Genomic DNA, 20,908 nt, shown 5'->3' on the forward strand with positions numbered 1-20,908 from the left:
TACTATGTATTAGTGTAAATGCCACACCCAGTACGGCCTGATCTCCCATGGTAACGTACGAGTGTTTATTCCCAGAGTCATAACACAATCATAAAAATAGTCTGCTAGACATGAACAGTGTATCCAAGATTAAATTACAAAAGGAGCTCAAACTGTGAGAACTGGTTACCATGGAGAGGTTTAGACCTACTCACACTGACCACGGCTCACACTGTGTTGGTCAGTGTCAGTGTTTGGATGCCTCTCTCTGATGGTCTGCTGTGGCACACGGTTTGGTTGTTTATTACTCATCCTGATTAACAGTTTTACATATTTCATACTTTCCCGTGGTTAAATAAAGCATACTAAATACACAGTGGAGAAAGTATTTCATTTGTGACTTCAAGTTTTACCGATGTCTTTTTTTTTTTCACAGATTCTCTTCAACTGTGACGCATTGTATGATTTTTAAATAATTAGTTAGCATCCAGCACAAATTCTGTCTCTCACAGACCCGTTAGTCTGTCTTTAGGAAGTTTTTAAAGGACTTTTAAGACCACAATGAATGAAATTTAGGAACTGCACTACGACAGAAATGTACGAAAGAAAACTGCATATTTTATACTTTAGTGTAAAATATGCACAAAATGCTCAGAACATCTTATGGGTTGGCAACAGAAGTGAATCAACTTTCCCATGACAGACACAAAAAAGCTAGCTAGGAAATAGCAGCATCTAGTTAGCAGTCGCCTCAACCGCCTCAAGTCAACAAACAGGATGAAGATACCTGCATGCGACTCAAGCATATGGCAGGCAGAAATGTACTGCAAAAAAATAAACTATGTAGAACATAAGAGATTACATTGTTCTGCCACAACAAAATGTAAGACCTGTGATCTTATTTATTTTTGAAATAATTTAAGACATTCCAAGGCCTCATGAATTTAAGAACTTCTAAGACATTTCAAGGACACCCTGGATTAAGAGGAAGGTGAAGGATCAGGCCACGACTACATGGAAGGCCCAGGGCAAGACCCTGAAGAGGGCTGGGACCACAGTTACCAAGGTTACCACTAGTAACACACTACGCCATCATGCCTTAAGTTCCTGCCACGCATGCGAGGTTCCCCTGCTCGGGCCAGCGCATGTTCAGGTCCAATGTAAAACTTTCTGGTATCAACTCCACTCACCAGTGTTTGGAGGAAGAAGGATGAGCACAATCCCCACAACACCATCCCAGCCGTGAACCATAACGGCGGGACAGGACAGAATATGCAGTAATTTCACTGAACTCCCATGTAGAACCTCAGAGCATTCTGGGAGATGTAGGCAGAGGGAAGGCTTTAGCTTTAGCCGCTCAACCTTTCAAGGGTAGCTAAGAAAGGTTTGAGGCATCAACTAACTCACTCACTCTTTGGTTACCTAGCAACAACTTGAGTAACTTGTGGTTACCTAGCAAACTAGAGCAAGTTGCGCAGGTTTCGCCACCGTGCCTGATAACGACTTATGATAAAGGATAAAACTTGAAAGGTCACGTCATCAGTTTGGTATTATTTCAGACATCTAAAACAAAAACAACTAATCAATAATTATCGACTGATGTGAAACGCTTATGTCAGCCGTATAGTCCAGCTGGGCACAGTATTTACATTTTCTTTTGTTAAAAAACATTTATCCTCTCCTTCAGCCCACCTCCACCTCGCTGTCCTCCCACGTGTCCTGCACCGACTTGACCTGGCTGATGTGGGGGATGCTCCGGTGAAGGAGCGAGCAGGCCTGGCAAACGAACACGCCCAGAGTCAGCGACGCCCAGTCCGGCTCTGCGAGAGAGAGAAAGATGAGGGAGAGTTAAAGAGGCAATATGGTGTGAGCAAACATGGAGGCGGAAGGGAAGGATGTGAGTTCAGACGTAGAGGCAACCAAGACAACAGGCTGACGGAGTCTGAGTAATAAATACTGGTGCCGGTGCTGGTCGGGGTGGGAGAGGAGGGCACAGACGCACATTTAGAAGGTCGCTGCTCATAAAGCAAGATGGAAATCCTATTCGCTGCGGCTCTCTAACAGGAAGCAGACCGCCTGGGATCTGATCAGAAGTCAGCTGAGGCAGTGATCAGGTTAGCTGCATTACCGCGCAGCGGAACACGCACAGGCTCCAACACGAAAGCAGAGAATTCTCACACACACACACACACACACACGCCAACACGCTGATGTACGGGCGCCGAGTGTGACCTGGATCTGCGGCCGAACACAGACTGATCAGCAGCTAGAGAACGTGAGGGACTACACCACAACACGGCAGTAGCAGCATCCGTGGGTGGTCAGCAGTGGAACGGTTGAGTCACTCAGTCACACACACACACACGCGCACACACACACACACACACATAAAGAGAGAGAACAAATGAAGTGTTCACAACAACTACAGGTAGAAGAATAGAGCCAATGATAGGTCTGAAACGATGAATTAATGATTGAAATAATTGTCAACTAATTTAGTAATCGATTAATCGTTAGCTGGAGTATTCAGAGTTTTTTTTTTTTTTTTAATGGCCTTTTGGTGAAAAGTCTAGTCGACAGACATAAAGTCAAAAGTGTGCAAATATTAATGTATATTTACATATTTAGCATTTAAGATAAGAAAAATTTTGTCTGTAAATATGTTCTACCGAGAACTCTCTAAGTTGCATAGTTTCAGCTTCACCTGGTTCAAATTCTGTAAGAAAAAAAAAATCTTCCTTTTCACCTTTTCCTATCTAATTATTAATTGGTTAAGGTAAAAAAAAATATTCAACTGGTCAATCCTTCACTGTATTGATGAATCCTTTGCTACAAATGATCACAAATCGTACACTAAAGGAATGCTGTCATTGCATTTTATTATTTAAAAAAGAAATTGAATTGTTTATTTGTATATTTTTAAGTATTTCTAATATTGTGCAGGACAGAAGATAAATGAAAAATCTGTGAATATTAGAATATTGTGATTTTTGTATTCGATTAATCGTCTGAATAATCGATTACTAAAATAATTGTAAGTTGCAACCCAAGTCAACATTCAAGAAGAGTGGAAAAATGATGAAGGGTCTACATTTAAGCATTTTACGTTGTTTGTGACTCAGAAAATCCCGCACTTTGAAAGTCTCTCAATAATAACAAAAACATTTGTTTGATAGAAACCCATAAAACAACGCTGCAAAAGTTTTAATGTCTCTCGTCGAAGTGGACTTTAAAATAACTCGGAGATGAAAAAGTTTAGAGACAATGTTGGGAACGGGATTGAAGATTTAAATCTCTTGAGGTTTTCGCCAGCGTTTTAACAAAAACCCACCTCGGATTTCTCCCCGTCGCCCCGGGATTAGCGAGCAAAGCTTCGATCGATGTCACGTTATCCTTTAATCATTCTGGATTGTGATTAAGCACAACTGCACCCAGGCCTCAGTGTGAATAAATCAAACGTCTTTCTTTAAAGACCTGCTAGGCCTCCTGCTTACCAGCCTCACACACACGCACGCACCCAGACAAACACACACCCACACACACGCCGGCTCCACCACACACCAAAACACGCCGCCTGCCATTTAGCCGTGAGGTCATCTCTGTCTGAGTCAGAGCTTGTAGATGAGCAGGCAGCACTCAGGAAGATTACCACAGCAGGATGACTGACTTACCACACACACACGCGCACACCCACACACACACACACACGCACACATATATATATATAAACAGAGCGCGATCTTAACAGATGTGTGATTCAAAACAGCAAGCTGAAAGCGTGCTAGTTCCGCACACAGTGACTTACAGTAACAGTCAAACACCTTAAGGGTCAAAGTGTGGCCTGGGGGGCATTTGTGGTCCTTGAAATGATTTTGTTCGGCCCCTGATGACAAGTCAAGAATGGTCAAAATCTGGTCAACAGAAGAGGAAGAACTGATGACACAAAAAAGTTTGACCTTTTGGATACTTAATTAGGTTCTCTCCGGGTTCTCCGGCTTCCTTCCACAGTCCAAAAACATGACTGTCAGGTTAATTAGTCTCTCTAAATTCTCCCTAGGTGTGAGTGTGTGTGTGTGCATGGCTGCCTGGCGACCTGTCCAGGTGACCCCGCCTCTCGCCCGGAACGTTAGCTGGAGATAGGCACCAGCTCCTCCCGACCCCTCTAAGGGACAAGGGTGTTAGAAAATGGATGGATGGATACTTAATTATAGAGATATTTCATTTTAAATGTGTGTTTATAGTTCAGCAGGTAAAACTAAACACAAAATCACAGTGAACTAAGTTTTGCATCGTTTTATTTAATACATTTTGTGGCCCAGCAGTAGTTTAAATGTGACAGTTTTCGGCTCCCGGGGTAAAAACGTTTGGACATCGCTGCCATAATTTATTTGTAATTTATTGATTTTTGTCAAATTACAACCAGAAACGTCAACGTATCGTTTTAAGACATCGCAGAAAGTAACGTCTGCCTGGCTGTTACACGTGATGCTGCCACCACCATGTTTCCCATGGGGAAATTCTGCTCAAAGAGGGATGGTAATATATATTTTTTTAATTTAAAAAATAAATAAGTAAATAAAATAGAATACACTGAACTAAGTCTGAATTTTTTTAATCTTTATTATGGTCCTGTTGCACCTTGGCTTCTATTGCAGACTATAACAATAATACTTAATAAAAAATGCCTGTTTGTATTTTACACACATCATTTGAATGTCTGGATGCAAATGCAGACGGCCATTTGCAACCTGGCGGGAATTAACCAGCTGGTCCTGTCCGCTGAGGTCGCGACCCTTACACTAAACAAAACACCAGCGCACAGGAAGATGCTGTCGTTCCATAAGCTTCTTTGATTTTACTTAACGTGTGTTACCTTCGGTTCTAGGTGGCTGTGGGGGATTTGATCAAATAAAATGTTTTCTTTTCTCACATTTTACTTGCCTTGAAAAGACGAAACTTAATAATTACACATTGTCTTTGATTATTCTATAAATGTACAGACTGTATTGACTTTGTTGCTCCAACTTGGATAAGAAGTTTTTTTGTTCTTTTCTTGCTAGTGACATACTTCATAGGAAACACAGAGTCGTGTAGCAGCTCAGAAGTTAAAGGTAAGTGTAGGCAAAGGTAGATAAGAGCTGTAGAATTTCAACCTCTCCTTTATGAATCCAGTACAAACACTTTAACATTAGCATGAACTACAGTGGGTCTGTAAATAGAAAACATTTAACTTTTTTCACCATCTTTTCGCTTTCAAATTTGCAGTGATGGTTATCGACATAGGAATAAAAGTGTCTACATATATATTTATCGCTCATTTAAGAGCTAAAGGGAAGAGAATAGTTTTAAATAGAGAGAAATATTAACATATTTGTGTTGTAGAGGCAGATGGAAACAACACATAGTTTATTTTAAGCTACATGCGGCTTAGAATAAACAACTGTACAAGAGCGAAAATCCACTTGTACCATCCAAGGCTGTGCGCCGACGATAAAATGCCGTCTGGACTTAAGCTCTGTACATTCTCTACAAGAACCGAAAAATTTGCTCTTAACTCGAGAGCAAGAGAAGAACTCTTGCTGGCCAGGAAGTTTCATACCTCTAAAAAAACTAAGGCGCAGATCTTCTAGCAGGCAGGCTTCTTGGAATGCACCATGTGAACATCAATATTTCTCAAAAGCCATGGGTAAGAGAAAAAGTGTAGCCCAGAATGTGTGTCAAAAACAAGCTGCAAGAACTCCCAAACCAGAACAGGAAGAAAAAACCGGGGAATAAAGAAAGTACGGAGCGAAGGAATGAGCAAAGCAACGAACAAAAGAACGAACGAAGGTATGAACAAAGTAAGGAGCGAATGAAGGAACGAACAAAGGAACACATTAACGAAGGAATGAAGAAAGGAACAAACGAACGAACAAAGAAGGGAACAAAATGAAGGAACGAACAAAGGAGCCAACGTTCATTTAACGTTGAATGAAGCAATATTGAATGAACGCTCCTTCATTCAATGTTCTTTGTTCGTTGAATGAAGGAACGAACAACGAATGAACAATGAAACGACTGAAGAACGAAGGAACAAACGAAGGAACGAATGAACAAAGCAACAAGCAAAGGAAGAAAGCAACGAAGTAAGGAAGAAATGAAGGAACTAACAAAGAAACCAACGAAGGAACGTGCTGTACTTATGATTTAGTCCGACAGAGTGTACTTTTGCTGTCTTCACCTCAAAAATAAACATTTCATTGCCTAAAGTGCGATGAGGTTAAAACGGCTAGCTATGCTTAAGCTTGTAAGATGAACAAGAATATTTATGAGTAATGTATCAATACAGTTACTACTTGACCATAATTATAAAGATCTTACTGTGTTAACATCAACCCAAACACAGCAACTCCCAACTGTAATGAGCTGGAATCGTTTCTCACAGATTTACCAGAAGCTACAGAACATGCAGAAATTTTGGAATCCTGCTTTTTTCCAGAGTAAACAATAAATATCAAACCAGTAACTCGCAGAGCGATATCCTAGAATGGCTTAGGCCTCACATCCCCATCCAAGATCCTGCTGGGGTTTTTCTCCCCCTTTTTTTTTTTGTGTTTCTACAAACATCTTCCCCACCGCCTCAGAGGACTGCTGAGCCCTCTGAGGTGTGAATAACTCATCTGTGTGTCCTTCGCAGAGGTCAGCACTGCGACGCTGCTGAGCTATAGAGAAACCCCGCCATAGCTCCCAGCTCAACCTCTCATCAAAGCTCACCAGCAAAGTTAGAGGTTGGGGGGGGGACAAAAACAAAAAAACGCATAGGTAAGGAGGAAGAGTGACTAAGCATAAAAAATCAATGAGCAGTTTACGTTTATGTGTTTTTCCAATCCATCTAAAAGTGTTTCTGTTCAGTAAATGGATGGAGGGGATACAGGAAGACTGGCAGAGAGGTCAGCCAGGTCACCGCTGATGATGAAATGCCCTGGTTTTACTAAGGAGGCTGTAAATGCGCAGTATGTGACGTCATACAGCACCCTGACTTCTCGCAAATTTGATTAAACTGTTGCCAGAGTCGAGATGAACTCAGCTGGTGTATTTGAATTTGTCTTAGTCAGAGGGTTTAATTAGGCCACCGCCCAGCGCAAACAGATATGCTTTGTTATCAAAGCAGCTAGGGCTGCAATTAACGATTATCGTAGCGATCGACGATTAATCGGATAAAAAAATATGTTTTTGCCACATTCTGCAGATTTTTCATTTAACCACGCAAGCCTTTTTTTAGATAAAATATTAGAAGTACTAACACTTCTAATAAAATATACTTCTAATATTTTATCCAAAAAAAAGATAAATGTTTTTTTATCTTATTTTTATCAGTTGCAAATAACCGTCGCATCAGTTATTTGCAACTGATGCAAATAAACAAATAATTCAATTTTTCAAACAAGAAAATAGACATTTCATTGCCTAAAATGCAACAACATAGCATTCCTTTAGTCTACGCTCAAGTTCTAGGTGGAACGTATGTACAGACAAAGGTTGTTGTTTTTTTTTCCATCTTAATCGCAAACTGCTTAGAGTATGTTGTTCTTTCGGCAAATTGATTTTCTTTGTGTATTCCAGTTTAAGATTAATCGATTGTAAAATTAGTTGATGACTATTTCAAGAATCCGATTAATCACTATGGCATTAAAGTAACACACACACACCAACACTCTTCTCATGCTTATAATCTAAGCTACAGTTTTCTGTGAGCGCCTACAAGCAGCAGCACAGCCCGACGTTTTCCACTTACTGATATGGAACCAAACGTTTTCCAATTCTGTACTTTTGACGAGTCCGTAATGAAAATGTGGTTTAAAACGTTTCATCTCTCCTGGCCGTTGGAGAGCATTTACAATACCCCCTCACTTATGGACAGTGAGATGTGTGTTCAACCTGCAGTAAACTGAGCACTAAAAACGGTTGCTTGCATCATCGTCAAAATCCCCTATAGCCACATGGCAGTCGGTTTATGTTGCATTCTGGTCTCGGTGATGCACATTTGTGGCAGGAAGTTGACATAAAGTCATCACTGACTTTATGTCATTATTATGATGACATAATAATGAGTTTATTGGAATTTTCCGAAAACAAGTGCGGCCCAGAAGCCTCCTGTTTATGATGCCCATTCCCATTCAATAACAAAATATTACTCCATCAACTATTTTTTTTCTGATTTCTTTTACAGACAGAATTTAAATAGGGGTAGCTTTTTTTTAAGACCTAACAGATAAATAATAATAACTACACTTTTTAAAATAAATAAAAGCTATTTACAGTAGGAACTTTAACATAGATTTAGAATGTCTGTCATGGTATTATTCAAACTCAGTATTTGAAAATTTATCACAACATACAGATTTCTAGACTGTAAAAATGGGTGGGACTGTCTGGTATTAGGGGTATACTGGTGTAAAAAATGTCTGTCTATATCAATATCCACTATGAATATTGCTGTTATGGCTGATGCACAATATTATTTACATTATATCTATTGGTAGACAGGGGCTACTTGGTAATTGTAAGTTTGGAAAAAACAAAAAACAGCTGTGGGGTTCCTCAAGGCTGTATTCTCGGCCTACTTTTAGTTAACATCTATAGGATCCCACAGCTCAGATTATAGAGAACCACAAGTTCTCTCACAATGTTTATGCTGATGATGACACACAAATTATATCACTGTGTCACTACATAACCACAGTCCCTACACTCACTGAGTCACGGCGTTGATAATCTCAGTGACCAAATGGGTTAGAAAATCCCATAGCCTTTCACAGAAAAGATAGAAGTCATTGCTTTTGGACCCAGAAGTCAGAGGGATTAGATTCAAACAGACTAATTCAATGGTCTTGGGTCGAAATACGTTTCAGAGTTTTTGTCAAATGTGAATCATGTTGAGCCTTCAGTTTGTCAGAAACCAGGTTTCTTAATGTTCCCAGTAGTAGAACTAAAAATAAAGTTTTTGAACCATTCCAGGGCTAAAAATTAATCTCCGATGCGTTTCAGTGGCAGAGGTCAATAACGACACTTTGCCTTTGTGTTGCTATGCAATTTATTCCCCAGCTAAGACGGGTTGGCATGGATTGGACGGGTCAAAACATTCTATGGCGTTAGCATTCCGTATACCGTTCTGTGAAAATGTTGTTTCCCCCTTACAGATTTCTTCTGTTTTCCATTTCTGTTCACACTTAAAAGTTTAGAATCATCAAACCAACTCTAGTATCAAAGACCACCTGAGTAAGCATAGTGTGCTTTTAAACGATGATTTCATTTGTTAAGACACAAAATGCTATCCAAACCATACTGTTCCTGTTTAAAAAAACAGGGGAAAAAAGGAATTGAGTCATAAAAACCCAACATGTCACTGAGCCATCTGTTGGCGCCAATGACTGCCGTCAATGAGTCTTAAATCATGTCCACGCAGTAAGATTTACTTCTTCAGAAGTTTTTCATGTTTAAACAACAGCTTTATAAAAACAGAATGTATCACACACAGCAATGAAGATACCAAATGTTCATGCAAAATAAAACTCCAACTTTACATGAATTAAAACAAACTGATCTCAATTTGATTTTATTTATTTTTGTGAAACATGCACTTCTTGTTTTTCACCTTTTAAATGTACTATTCAGCTGGACTGAAAAAGAGGATCAAATGACGTTTGTTCACATAATTTCCAAAAAAAGTAGGTAAAGTTTCCTACAATACACATTATTCTTCTATACGAGCAACATCCTTCTGAAATATAGTTTAAAACTACTCTTATAGTATTCCTATTGGCTTCCTTTTATGAGGTGAGATAGTACTGCAAAAGCATTTTTCTTCCCTAAAAGAGGCAGATAGATAGTAGTGAACCAGACAGCACTCTGTCCCCATGCTGGGACTGAGCCACCAAACTAGCATCAATAATTCATGTCCTGACCATTAGGAGTTATGAATTATAAGCCTGGGAGTTCCTGGTAACAGAGAAGAGGGTTTGCTGTAGTTTTGATTGATCACTGAGTTTCCTTACGGTTTTTATTTGTACTGCCACTTGTTTCCTTAAATGCCTCATGAAGGTAAACATGGAAAAATGGTTAATTAGCCATATAAATTACTATTCAGCTAGCTTTATTTCAATGAAATCAGCAGTAGAATGTTTTGATAGTTGTGGTGTTATGTTTAGACAGAACCTTACAGGGTATTTAGCACTAAATGACTTTGGAGATACTGGAAGGAACGGACAGGAGAATCAAGCTAGCTAGCTAGTTTCAACCTAGCTAGCTAGCCACAGACTTCTGCCTTCTGACGCACAATTTTCTGACCTACAAATTACTTCCATGTTTTAAAAAGCAAAAATATTAGCAGTTCAAGCTAATATTTTACACCACCAACCATTACTCGTGTTGGCCACTCTTCCAAATATTGAATTAGCATTAACAGACGTCTCGACATTTGGCTCGGCACTTCTCTCTCCGAAGGAGAGAATGATTTTTTGCAGCACAGCCAATTTCCTGTAAGTTTCACAGACTCAAACAGGCGCATTACATATGTTGTCGTGACCAAACGTTAGCGATTATGTAAAATTTTAAATCTCAACAGTGTCCACAACTCCAGGAAGTAATCGTTCCCCAATAGCCCAGGGTCCAGAACCTCTGTACGAAGCAAAGAAAAAGAAGCTGGTTTTACCAGGCTAACCCAACATACTAGCATGTTTAAGTGTTCAGTGGGCCACATGTCTGTGCGCTCATTACAAATTAGCCTTATAGCTAAAACTCATTCAGCATAGAGTACAAAGGGGCAGAAAATTCACAAGTCATTAACTATGACTTTAACATCAGTACTCTGGAATCACCTGAATGTCTTCGGTGGAAAAATGATTTATTTCTTACGATTATTGAACCTTTTGATAATAGATGTTTCATGGCCAAAATAGCTGCAAAAATCAGGTCCCATGTCAAGATCCTACCCTTCACAGATGGTAAAAACATATCGGCCAAAATAAATAAGAATGCTGATAACATTTATTTATGGCAATAATACCAAATGTAGTTAGGCTTGAAGATAAAACCTGCCAATAAAATGGATGGATGGATGGATGGATGGATAAACCTACGGATGGATGTGGAAACTTATAGATGAATGGATAGACGGATGAATAGATGTATGAAGGGATGGATGTGGAAACTTACAGATGATGGAGGAGTAGATGGATGAATAGATAGATGCGGTGCAGATATCTGGTCAGGTTTTGTTCTCCATGGCGACCACTAGCACCCACAGACCCAGTGAGAAGATCTTCTCCTCATGTCTGATCTCAGGCTGTTTCCCCTCCACCTGTTCAGGGACCCCCGCCCTGACAGAGCTATCTATCTGATTCTGCCAGAGTACCACTGGCTTCAGGGACGCACACACACACACACACACACACTCAACGAGAGCCATGCCTCAGAGAGGCTGTGAGCAAAGCCAAAGCATCCTGGGAGGGCTGGGCTCCCAGCACTGGGCGTTCAGCCCGTACTGGAGACTTACTGGTTAACTGCCACAACAGAGAGGACAAATAGGCATGGGATGGAAGGAGGAAATCACAAAAGAGAGAATATGGACTGAAAAAAATGTATCTGTCAGGAACTGGAGCATATAGAAAAGATTTCCAGCTATAACAAATAGCAACTGTAGTGCAATCCACACAGTAAGTAATTAGGGTACAAGCTGAGGTGCTGACAGTGGATAATAACAGACCACACATTGACTACACACAGTTAGGCAAAACAATGACACACACACAAAGATAACACCTTTATGGATTTATGATTCAGACTTAAGTCCAGAGTCCATCCTCTTCTAACTATAATAAAGAAAACCATTTTAGATTTCTGCTTCTTTACCTAAATGGACCAGATGGGAAACGTGAGACTTATTAGCTGTCTCATCTCCCCTTCTCCTCTCCCACGGTGCAGCCGCCGCATGCTCAGCCACCGCCGGCTTCAGGGAGATGGGGGAGCGGGGAGCGTCCTACCTGGGTTGCCGCAATCAGCGCACATTTCGTTGCCAGGTTTCTCCAGCACGTCCTGCAGCCGCAACTTGTTCCCGTCCGCTTCCAGCGCCATGGCGTGCGTCTTGTCGGTCCAGCCTCACCGCGGTGGGGTGAAGCCTGTCCGAGAACATCCGCCGCCGGAGCCCGACAGACAGACAGTCAGAGCGGGAGATCACCTGTCACCTCCGGTCTGAGCTGGAGCGGCGGAGACCGAGCTATCCGTGCCGACGAGCCGCTGTCTCTGATTACTCTGGCACCTTGTCTCTCTGACTGCATAATAATGAAGCTTGAAGAACAAACACCAGAGCCTCCTCCACCTCCTCCCTTCTTCAATAAAAGACGTTGAGAAGTGAGACATCTAGCGGCACAATACGTAAATTGCACTCAGTAAAATGAAATTTAATACAAGAATTTGAAAAAGACGTGAGGTGGCATTGAATTGCTATTTTAAAGGTGTCGTCCGTTGTACCTTCATCACCTCAAAATAAGTATAAATGAGTAGAAACAGACACGATTTGTTAATTGTTCTGCTTCGTAACTATAGGCTAGCTGCTACCAGCAATACAAGCTAATAATATTTAAACGTACGTCGTGTGCAGTTAAAAATGCTCAGTGTGTGGATTTGATGAGATACAAATTGAGAAATGTGTGAATATACTTGCAGTGACGATCCCAAGAGAGGGGTTAGGGGGGCCATGGCCACAGCTGGAAAAATGCAGGCCATTATTTCGTGATTAGTTCATACAAAGGCATAGGCATCTTCTTCAGTCCAGACATAAATGTAAAACAAAATAAATAAATGTAAAAAAAAAAAAATACATTTATTTACTAAATGAATAAATAAATATATAAATAGGAAATTATTTTGGTGTCACATTGAATTGTTTTTGCTAGTCTGGTCTGGTTACACTTGTGAACATTATTTGGTGGCTCCACTGTAGTAGTTTTTTTTTTTTCTGCAGCCATGGCAAATGTTTTCAATGTAGTTGAGGCTGGTGGTTCTCAGCGTCACAGCTTAACCACCTGTTGCAAATAAAGTCACAAAGGAAACTTGTGGGCCAATTTAATCAGAGATTATCTTCTCAGCTCACTGTTGATGTTGTGAAGAAAAAAAAAGTAGCTGTAATAAAACTTTCCTGAGCTTTTATTTTATTTGAAGTCCACACTGAGTCACTCAGAGGTCTGTTAAATAAAAACATTCTAATAGATTAATGTCTAAATAATGAAAGATACTTTGTTAATTTATGAAAATCTTTCAAATGTTTGGGAAAGCCCACATTTATAAGATCATAATTTTGCATGCTTATTACATGTTAAATCACCTTTCTTGTCTCTCAGTGGGACAATAAAGGAATATCTGCAGATATAAAATGCTTCACACAAGTCAAGAAAGTTTAAGAATACATATAAAAAGTATCTTTTCTTAATCTTAATATTCTGGCATTTAAGACGAGATAAAAAAAACCACTGAAAACATTGTACTCTATGAGTGTTAAACATAAAGGTCTTACTAAACAATTAAATAAGTTAACTGAACTGAGCTCCCCGATGTTAAAAAAGTTATATATATATATATATATATATATACATATATATATATATATATATATATATATATATATATATATATATATATATATATATATATATATATATATATATATATGTATATATATATATATATATATATGTATGTATGTCTTCACAAGTTTGACATGTTTGTTTTGTCCATTTCACTTATATCCTTAGGTTTTTACTCATACTCAAATAAAACCAACTGCTATATGCCTTTGAAGTTGCCCATAAAAATAACAAATCAATAATTAACTCGTATTGAGTTTCTTTCACCATTCAAGTTCACAGAATAACTAAATATATTTAGCTATTCTGTGTGGCTTTGCGCATTTACTGGTGCGTATTTAAGCCAGATACAGTAGTAGCCTTCAATGCAAAAAGAAAAAAAAAAAAAAAAAAAGAAACAAACATCGATGTAATCTGTTATCGACACTCGGCGCGATGGACTCGATTATTAATGTCTGGTTGCTGACACCAAAACAAAACGTCACATTCCGCGACGGCAGGGTCGCAGCCTTGTTTAGCTCTGAAGCCGCAGCTTCTCCGGTTCAGATATTCTTCTTTTCCTTTAATATAAACGCAAACATGTCGACCGCTATGAATTTCGGCTCGAAGAGTTTTAAATCTCGGGCTCCGGATAAAGGCTCCTTCCCTCTGGATCATTTCGGTGAGCGACTGTCGCGTCGTTCTTCTGCTTAAATAACACCTGTGACCCACCATTGACCCTTACCTGTAATTTATGTGTTCAACAGGTAGTTTAATCATTTTCAAGTTTTTCGGGCCATTTAATGTTGTATCTATAAAATACAGAGCAAAGCACAGCTATTTTTTTTTAACAATTAGGACTGTTTTTAGCGACATAATTATCAAAAATGTGCAATAGAAAACAGCTCGAAACTATGATGGTGAATTATTTCCAAATGAACCATCAAAGTAGAAGACAGAGAAACCAGCACAGCAAAAATAAAAATAAAAAATAACATAAAAATAGTGGCTTTTTTAGATCTTTTAAAAAAAAGAAAGTAGTGTTTTTTATGTATACATTTCTATATATATATATATATATATATATATATATATATATACACACAATATAATTTCTTTTTACAAAAATAAACTTTTTATATGTCTGTATGTCTGTACATACAATAAAAAGATAAAAATAAAATGTTTGAAAAATGTAAAATATAACAAAATTATATATATATACACACATTTTTTTTATATAAGATAAATGCTACAAAAAAAGGTATATTTTTAAAAAAACGCTTCATTAAATTAGAATAGTTTAGTAACTAGAGATACTTATTAGATTCTGAGCTAATCATAAGTAGCCCAGATTTCTCAAAAGCAGAACTTCATTATAATTCAACAAATGATAAACAACTACACTAAGGGGGGCACACTAAACAAAGTTAGGGAAACTAACTTATTTAATTAAATCCATAATCCGAGTTCTTTGATTCCTGGTCTTAAACGGCAGAAAACGAGCCACAAAAGACAAACTGCAAGTGGAAGGATGAATAACAACATGAATATTAGGTCTTATTTAGAATTGAGCGTTTCTGTTGCATCCTAAAACATCTGTGGTGAACGGCGAACTCTTCTTCTCAGGAGAGTGTAAGGCCTTCAAGGAGACGTTCATGCAGTGTCTGAGGGAAAACGCCTTTGACAACTCAAAGTGCCGGCTGCAGTCCAAAGACTATCTGGAGTGCAGGATGGATCAGTAAGGAAGCCGCTCCACTCGTTGCCCTTCTGACTCTGAACGGTTAAGACAAACTGAGCTCCGTGTTTTCCTGTGTTTTCCAGTCAGCTCATGGCCAGGGAGCCTCTGCAGAAACTGGGATTCAAGGACTTGATGGATCCTCCTCCCAGCCAAGAGGGATCCAAACCCTGACCCGGTGTCGCTTCCACCTGGAGTCCCTGCGGACTCAAAGTATCCGACTTCCTGTTGGACGCCATCCGGAATCACACGTATGGTAGAGAGACCGCAGTGTGAAGCGAAGGAGGGCTTAAGGACTGGGAATGGAGGCCGTGGAAGCGGACACTGGGTTGAGATATGCGACTGCGGATTGTAAAATAATGTGCTGCATGAACAGAAAGTGCTTAATATAAAGAGCTGATGTTTTGTTTTCCTCAAAATAAAGTTGTTCCTTTTTTTGTTGCTGTTTGAGAAAGAGAAAATGGTGGATTTGAATTCAGTCCTTTAGGCTAACTAATCCAACTACATGCATCTGATTTTAAATCAGCTCAACTTGTTTATAGAAACGTTTCTCAACGTCTGCTCTGTTGATGATCCGTCGGCACAATGGCCTCTTAGGGGCAGATGGGAGAAAAAAAAAAAGAAGGCAGGAGTAAATTTCTACCAAAAATCTTTGTTTTCAAGCTTTTATTTCTGTTGATTCTAATTACAGTTGCTGAAAACATGACATTTAAGATTAGAGCATTACAGAAGACCAAATAAAGAATATATATTTAATACATAAATGCAGATTTAATGAAATGAAAGAGCCTGAAAACGTTGAAAATGTTTGCATGTTTGAAAATGTAATGTTTAATACCTGCTTAAAGGTGGTTGTTGTTTTTCAAAAAGTACTTTTATTGCGACATATTGAGCCTCATTCAACACAAATTCTAATTGAATGGATGTGTTTTTATTAACTTGAGATGTAATATTCATTTATTAACATAAGTTTTAACTCACATTAAGGTATATTTGGTGACTGAACTATTACAAAAATCCAGTTCTGAGTGTTTTTAGGGGAAAAGCTACCAAATGTAGCATTTTCCTTCATGTTGGCCTGTCACACAAAATCCCAACTAATATTATTTAAAACATCATGGTTTGTGGTCGTAACATGAAAAAGCATAAATGTAACACAGCACTGCATTGGTGTATTTGTAAACTTTACACTTTTCAACGTTTTCAGGCTTTTTGTAAGCCACCAACATACTGTACATCCCAATTCAAGGAAGCAGGAACAGTTTCTGATTCAGGCTCAATATATTTCCTTTCAATGCAGCCGGGTTTCCTCGCTTCTGACTCGCAAAGACATCCACTGCAGGCAGGTGCATTTTCATCTCAGACAAAATGATTCCAAACTTTGCAATTTTCCACATTGTGAGCGTAAAGCTGGTAAAAATTCAAAACCGAAAATATGTTTGTTTGAATACTTTCCACTGGGAGCGGCAGCGAGAATTTAGATGAAGAAATTATTCTGTTATTGTTTCTGGACGACAGTTTTGCTCCTACACTAATTTCAACAGGACACAATTCAGCTGTTTTGAATATTATTTAAGGGTTTAGCTTCTGGAATTAACTTTTCTAACATTTTCTTTCCTAAAGAAAGTGGCATTTAATACGTAATTAATCCCACATAATCCTCAGGACAATGAGGAAAACATTAGACTTGCTAAAAAAAAATAACTAAATCAAAAAGAAGCAAAGGGTGTACTTATTTTATTAATTTATTTGTAAGACTCTGGAAATATTAGCTAGTTAGCTTAAAAGTAAGCTCTCAGGCATTTCAGCAAGAAAGCTAATTCAACTCTGATTAACATTGCGGATGTTTATACTAGTTTTCCTGATTTTAAACTTTTACAGAATTTACACTTATAAGAGCAAAGGCTGTAAATACACCAATACAGGACAACTCTGGACAGATGATTCTTTTTTTTAGAAATTAGTTTTAAAAAAAATCATCCCAACTGCGGGAGACGACGAAGTTGAAACTGATACCATTGGATATCCAGTACCTCCAGATGCATTATGGGTTCTGTAGGCCGCTACAGCCCAATTCACAGCACAGTGCAGTTTATTCCTCTCTGTGGAGAAAACAAATGAGTCCATGACATTTGAGCAACTTCCACATGGTATTGGTTTCAGCGCTGAATTTGGGTTGTTTATTGTCTGACATGAATGTTAACACTTACAGCGGATAGTTTTTCAAGTCTCGTTGGCAGCCAGCTTGCTTTTGGATCCACGCAGTATGAATTGTTTGAAACAGTCACGAAACTGTGCAAAGGAAAGAAAAACAAGAAATGTGAACACATATAGATGGAATAACAGTGCAATGTGAACGGAATCTTGACTGAATTCCAAATCTAGATTTTTTTTAATTGTTTTTTTTTTTTTTAGAATCCAAAATTGGGGGGGAAGCAGCTTGTACAGAGCGATTACTTACATGAAGGCATGCACTTTGCAAATGTTAAGTGAGTACTCCCTCTGTTCGTAGCAGGCCCGGACCGCTTTGCTGATGGGGGCAACCGAGGTTTCCACACAACACGAGAGATCAATTCCAGCATGAAAAGCAAATGTATCCACTGTCCCGTTTTTCTGTCCTGCAATGCAAAACACACAGAGCGGTTCAAAAATGGGGGGCTGGGGGGGGGTCCATGAATCCGGGTTTTGTCACAGAGTTTTCAATGCGTGATGAAGCCTAAAGTCGGAAGCCGATAAAAGAGGAAAACGGAAACTGAACTCACCTTGTGCACGAAGAAAGAGCAGCCCGGTAGCACAGATTATAGCTACTTTCCAGTTTGCTGAGAAGGACATCTTGGAAGTAGAGAAAAATAAAAATAAATCAGGGAGATATAGAGTCGTTTAGTAGTAGTCTTTTAGTTCTTGTTTTTCAGAGTTACCACTGAGCAGCAGTGAAGCTCTGACTTATCCAAAGACAAACCCTGCTTATAAATTCAAATCAGAAAAACGGACACTCCCTCTACTCCTCATTTCTCAGGATGAAACGACACTGGACACAAGGTCCAGTGTGTCACATAACCTTGTGACCAGTTGCTCAATATTCCATTTAATAAAATCCTTTAAATAGGAATGTGACACACTGGACGATTACAAAGAACACACCGGATGACGTTGCTCTGTGCTGTGTGACAAACAGAACTCAACCCAAACCACGTCCGAGGGGCAAAGGGATTTCTTCTCTTTTATGCTCAATTTTTTTCTTTTCCCATGCCGTGTCTTGATGAATTTGCCACTCGGACACATTCTTTACACTTTTGGACGATGGCCCTGTATTGGTACACCCTGCTGTAAACTTCCAAACAACATTAAGCCTGACCTGTCTGCTATCTGATGTTTGCTATGATTCCTTGATCTTGATGCTGTTTGTTCCCTAATGTCCTCTAACAAACATCTTTACAGAACAGCTGGATTTATAGCAAGTTTAAATATCACACACGTGGAGTTTAGGTAAGAATTAGGTGACTTCTCACCCAACATCTTTCACAATTTGATGTTAGGGTTGTCCATTTTGGCTTGGCTCAGTGAGCATCTTGACTGTGAAAGTGACGTCAGGGTTCCATTGACGTTGCCGTCTGTGTTGGACAATTTCTCAGATTTACAGCTTCAGGCAGCCTTGTCTGATGCTCTGACATCATCCTCGACTTCTTATGATTCCTTAATGTCTTTTCCAGTAAATTTACAATAAAAAATGGGAGTGCGGGGGGAATATTAGAAGCAATGATGAAGGAAGCTAGTTGCTTAAGCAACAAATCACGCGTTATGTTAAAAGGTTATTATTCATTTTACTTTATAAAGTTTAAAATAAATGTTAAGCTTGGACTCAAAATTATTCATACCGCTGATAAAGTTTTTTGGGGGTCAGTTTGCTTTGATCTGAAATGACAGACTTATTCCTTAAATTATGGAGAAGAGAGCCTTGCTGAGCTAAGCTGGAAAAATTGCTGATGACAAATACAGCGGCGTGGAGGTCACGGCGTAGGAATTTCAAAGCCTAGAGAAAGTCTGTCTGGTGTCGTTTCCTTTTTTGTGACTCTGTCAGTGATAAGGCTGCAGACTGCTGACTCCCATACATGATATCTCAATGCCACAGAATGACTGGGTGCATGTGAAATGTGTATTACTGGAGAATGACAACAAAGATTCTAAATATTTGTCTGTCCTAATCGTCCCACTGGTTTTAGTTGTGGTTTCATTGAAAAAACAGCGAATAACTCAAATCATTGGTACGAATCATTGTTTTCAAAATGAGCAGAATGGAAGCGTATCTGAAGGTGAGATATGAGGATGATTCACATGTATACGTTTCCACGTTTTCTTTTTTTTCTTTTTTTTTTTTTTGTGATGTGGCCCAGAATTACCAAGTTGAAATCACAGGGGCCCTCATGTATACAATTTGCTTCAATTAAAAATTTTTTTTTTGTTTATTTCCCAATCAACAGTTTTCCTTTTCCCTGCTCTTAGGGGTTCAGCCAATGAGCTCCCTGGAAAATTAATGACACTCACGGATTGGCTGCTTTGCCGACATCAGCCAATAACGTATCACGTAGCAGTACAGCTTCCTGAGTATGCTGAATTTTCCTTGTAATATTTTGTGGTATGTTGTAAAAAATAATAATAAACAAAATCCACAAATAGGCAAATTTTCCACAAATACTTTAGAGTTACTTACCTCCTAAAAATGTGCAAAGACTGAACCATAAATTGATGGGTGGGGAACATCACTGTATCTCCTGAATTTCTAAATGTAGAAGTAACTACCACTTATGGATAATCTGTTAGCTTAGACCGTATGCATCAAAGCATCAATGTTTTCCTCTGTCTTTCATGTAACGTCGCTGCCTATAGTTACTGGATGGTAGCTTTGGAACAGAGCCAGCTTCTCTTCCTTTGCCGTCTTGTTTCAGTAACACATTTCTTGTCCAAGTGCAACGATTCCTCAACAGTTGACCTTGTTTGACTGGCCAACTCCTGAGCTGCTACGCTTCTTGGTTCCTTCGGTTACTGTCACTGTGGTTTCATATCTCACTAGATCAGTGGTTCTCAAACTTTTTTCAGTGATGTACCCCCTTAAAAATATATTTTTAGTCAAGTACCCCCTGACACGGGCAAAACATTTTTGGAATAAAAAAGAGGTACAGTGCTGTAAAATCACTGTCTGATTTATTAAAGCCAAACAACTTATATCAGTGAACCTGACAAATACATCCATATTGCAAACATTGCATGGTTAAACAAAAAGAAAAACAGAAGACGGTGACCACCAGGAAGGTATAAAACCAGTCAAACCGTTTTATTTTAAAGGATATTGAAACTAAATACTGAATATAAAATTCAGTGCATGAACACACATTTATATTTTATCGAACTTTTTACAAAATAATTTTTCCCAAGACTTATTATGAGGAGCTTACTGATTTTTTAAATCAGTAGGCTCACGTACCCCCTGCAGTACCTCCACGTACCCCCAGGGGTACACGTACCCCCATTTGAGAACCACTGCACTAGATTACTGCAGCAGTTTCAGATCAATCTGAGTGAATTGGTCTCGCATCCC

At 39.0% G+C, this 20,908-nt stretch overlaps 2 protein-coding genes across 3 annotated transcripts in view; one reads left to right on the forward strand and one right to left on the reverse strand.

Moving 5' to 3' along the window:
• Positions 1–12,506, reverse strand: part of LOC114151861 (arf-GAP with dual PH domain-containing protein 1) — a 28,017-nt gene extending 15,511 nt beyond the window's left edge. The window contains exons 1-2 of one of the 2 annotated variants that reach the window (XM_028029329.1): positions 12,000–12,506; positions 1,672–1,799 (exon numbers count right to left, since the gene is read on the reverse strand). In XM_028029329.1, the coding sequence (XP_027885130.1) occupies positions 1,672–1,799; positions 12,000–12,090 (219 nt within the window). In that variant the 5' untranslated portion in view covers positions 12,091–12,506. The remainder of the gene's footprint in view (positions 1–1,671; positions 1,800–11,999) is intronic. The other variant, XM_028029328.1, reaches the window with a different exon arrangement.
• Positions 12,507–14,064: 1,558 nt separating this feature from the next.
• Positions 14,065–15,776, forward strand: cox19 (cytochrome c oxidase assembly factor COX19). Its single transcript, XM_028029335.1, has 3 exons — positions 14,065–14,259; positions 15,207–15,318; positions 15,402–15,776. The coding sequence occupies exons 1-3, from the start codon at positions 14,178–14,180 to the stop codon at positions 15,487–15,489; spliced, it is 282 nt and encodes a 93-aa protein (XP_027885136.1). The 5' UTR covers positions 14,065–14,177; the 3' UTR covers positions 15,490–15,776.
• The last annotated feature ends 5,132 nt before the right edge of the window (positions 15,777–20,908 follow it).

Source organism: Xiphophorus couchianus, chromosome 10 (assembly GCF_001444195.1).
Source record: "Xiphophorus couchianus chromosome 10, X_couchianus-1.0, whole genome shotgun sequence".
NCBI lineage: Eukaryota > Metazoa > Chordata > Actinopteri > Cyprinodontiformes > Poeciliidae > Xiphophorus > Xiphophorus couchianus.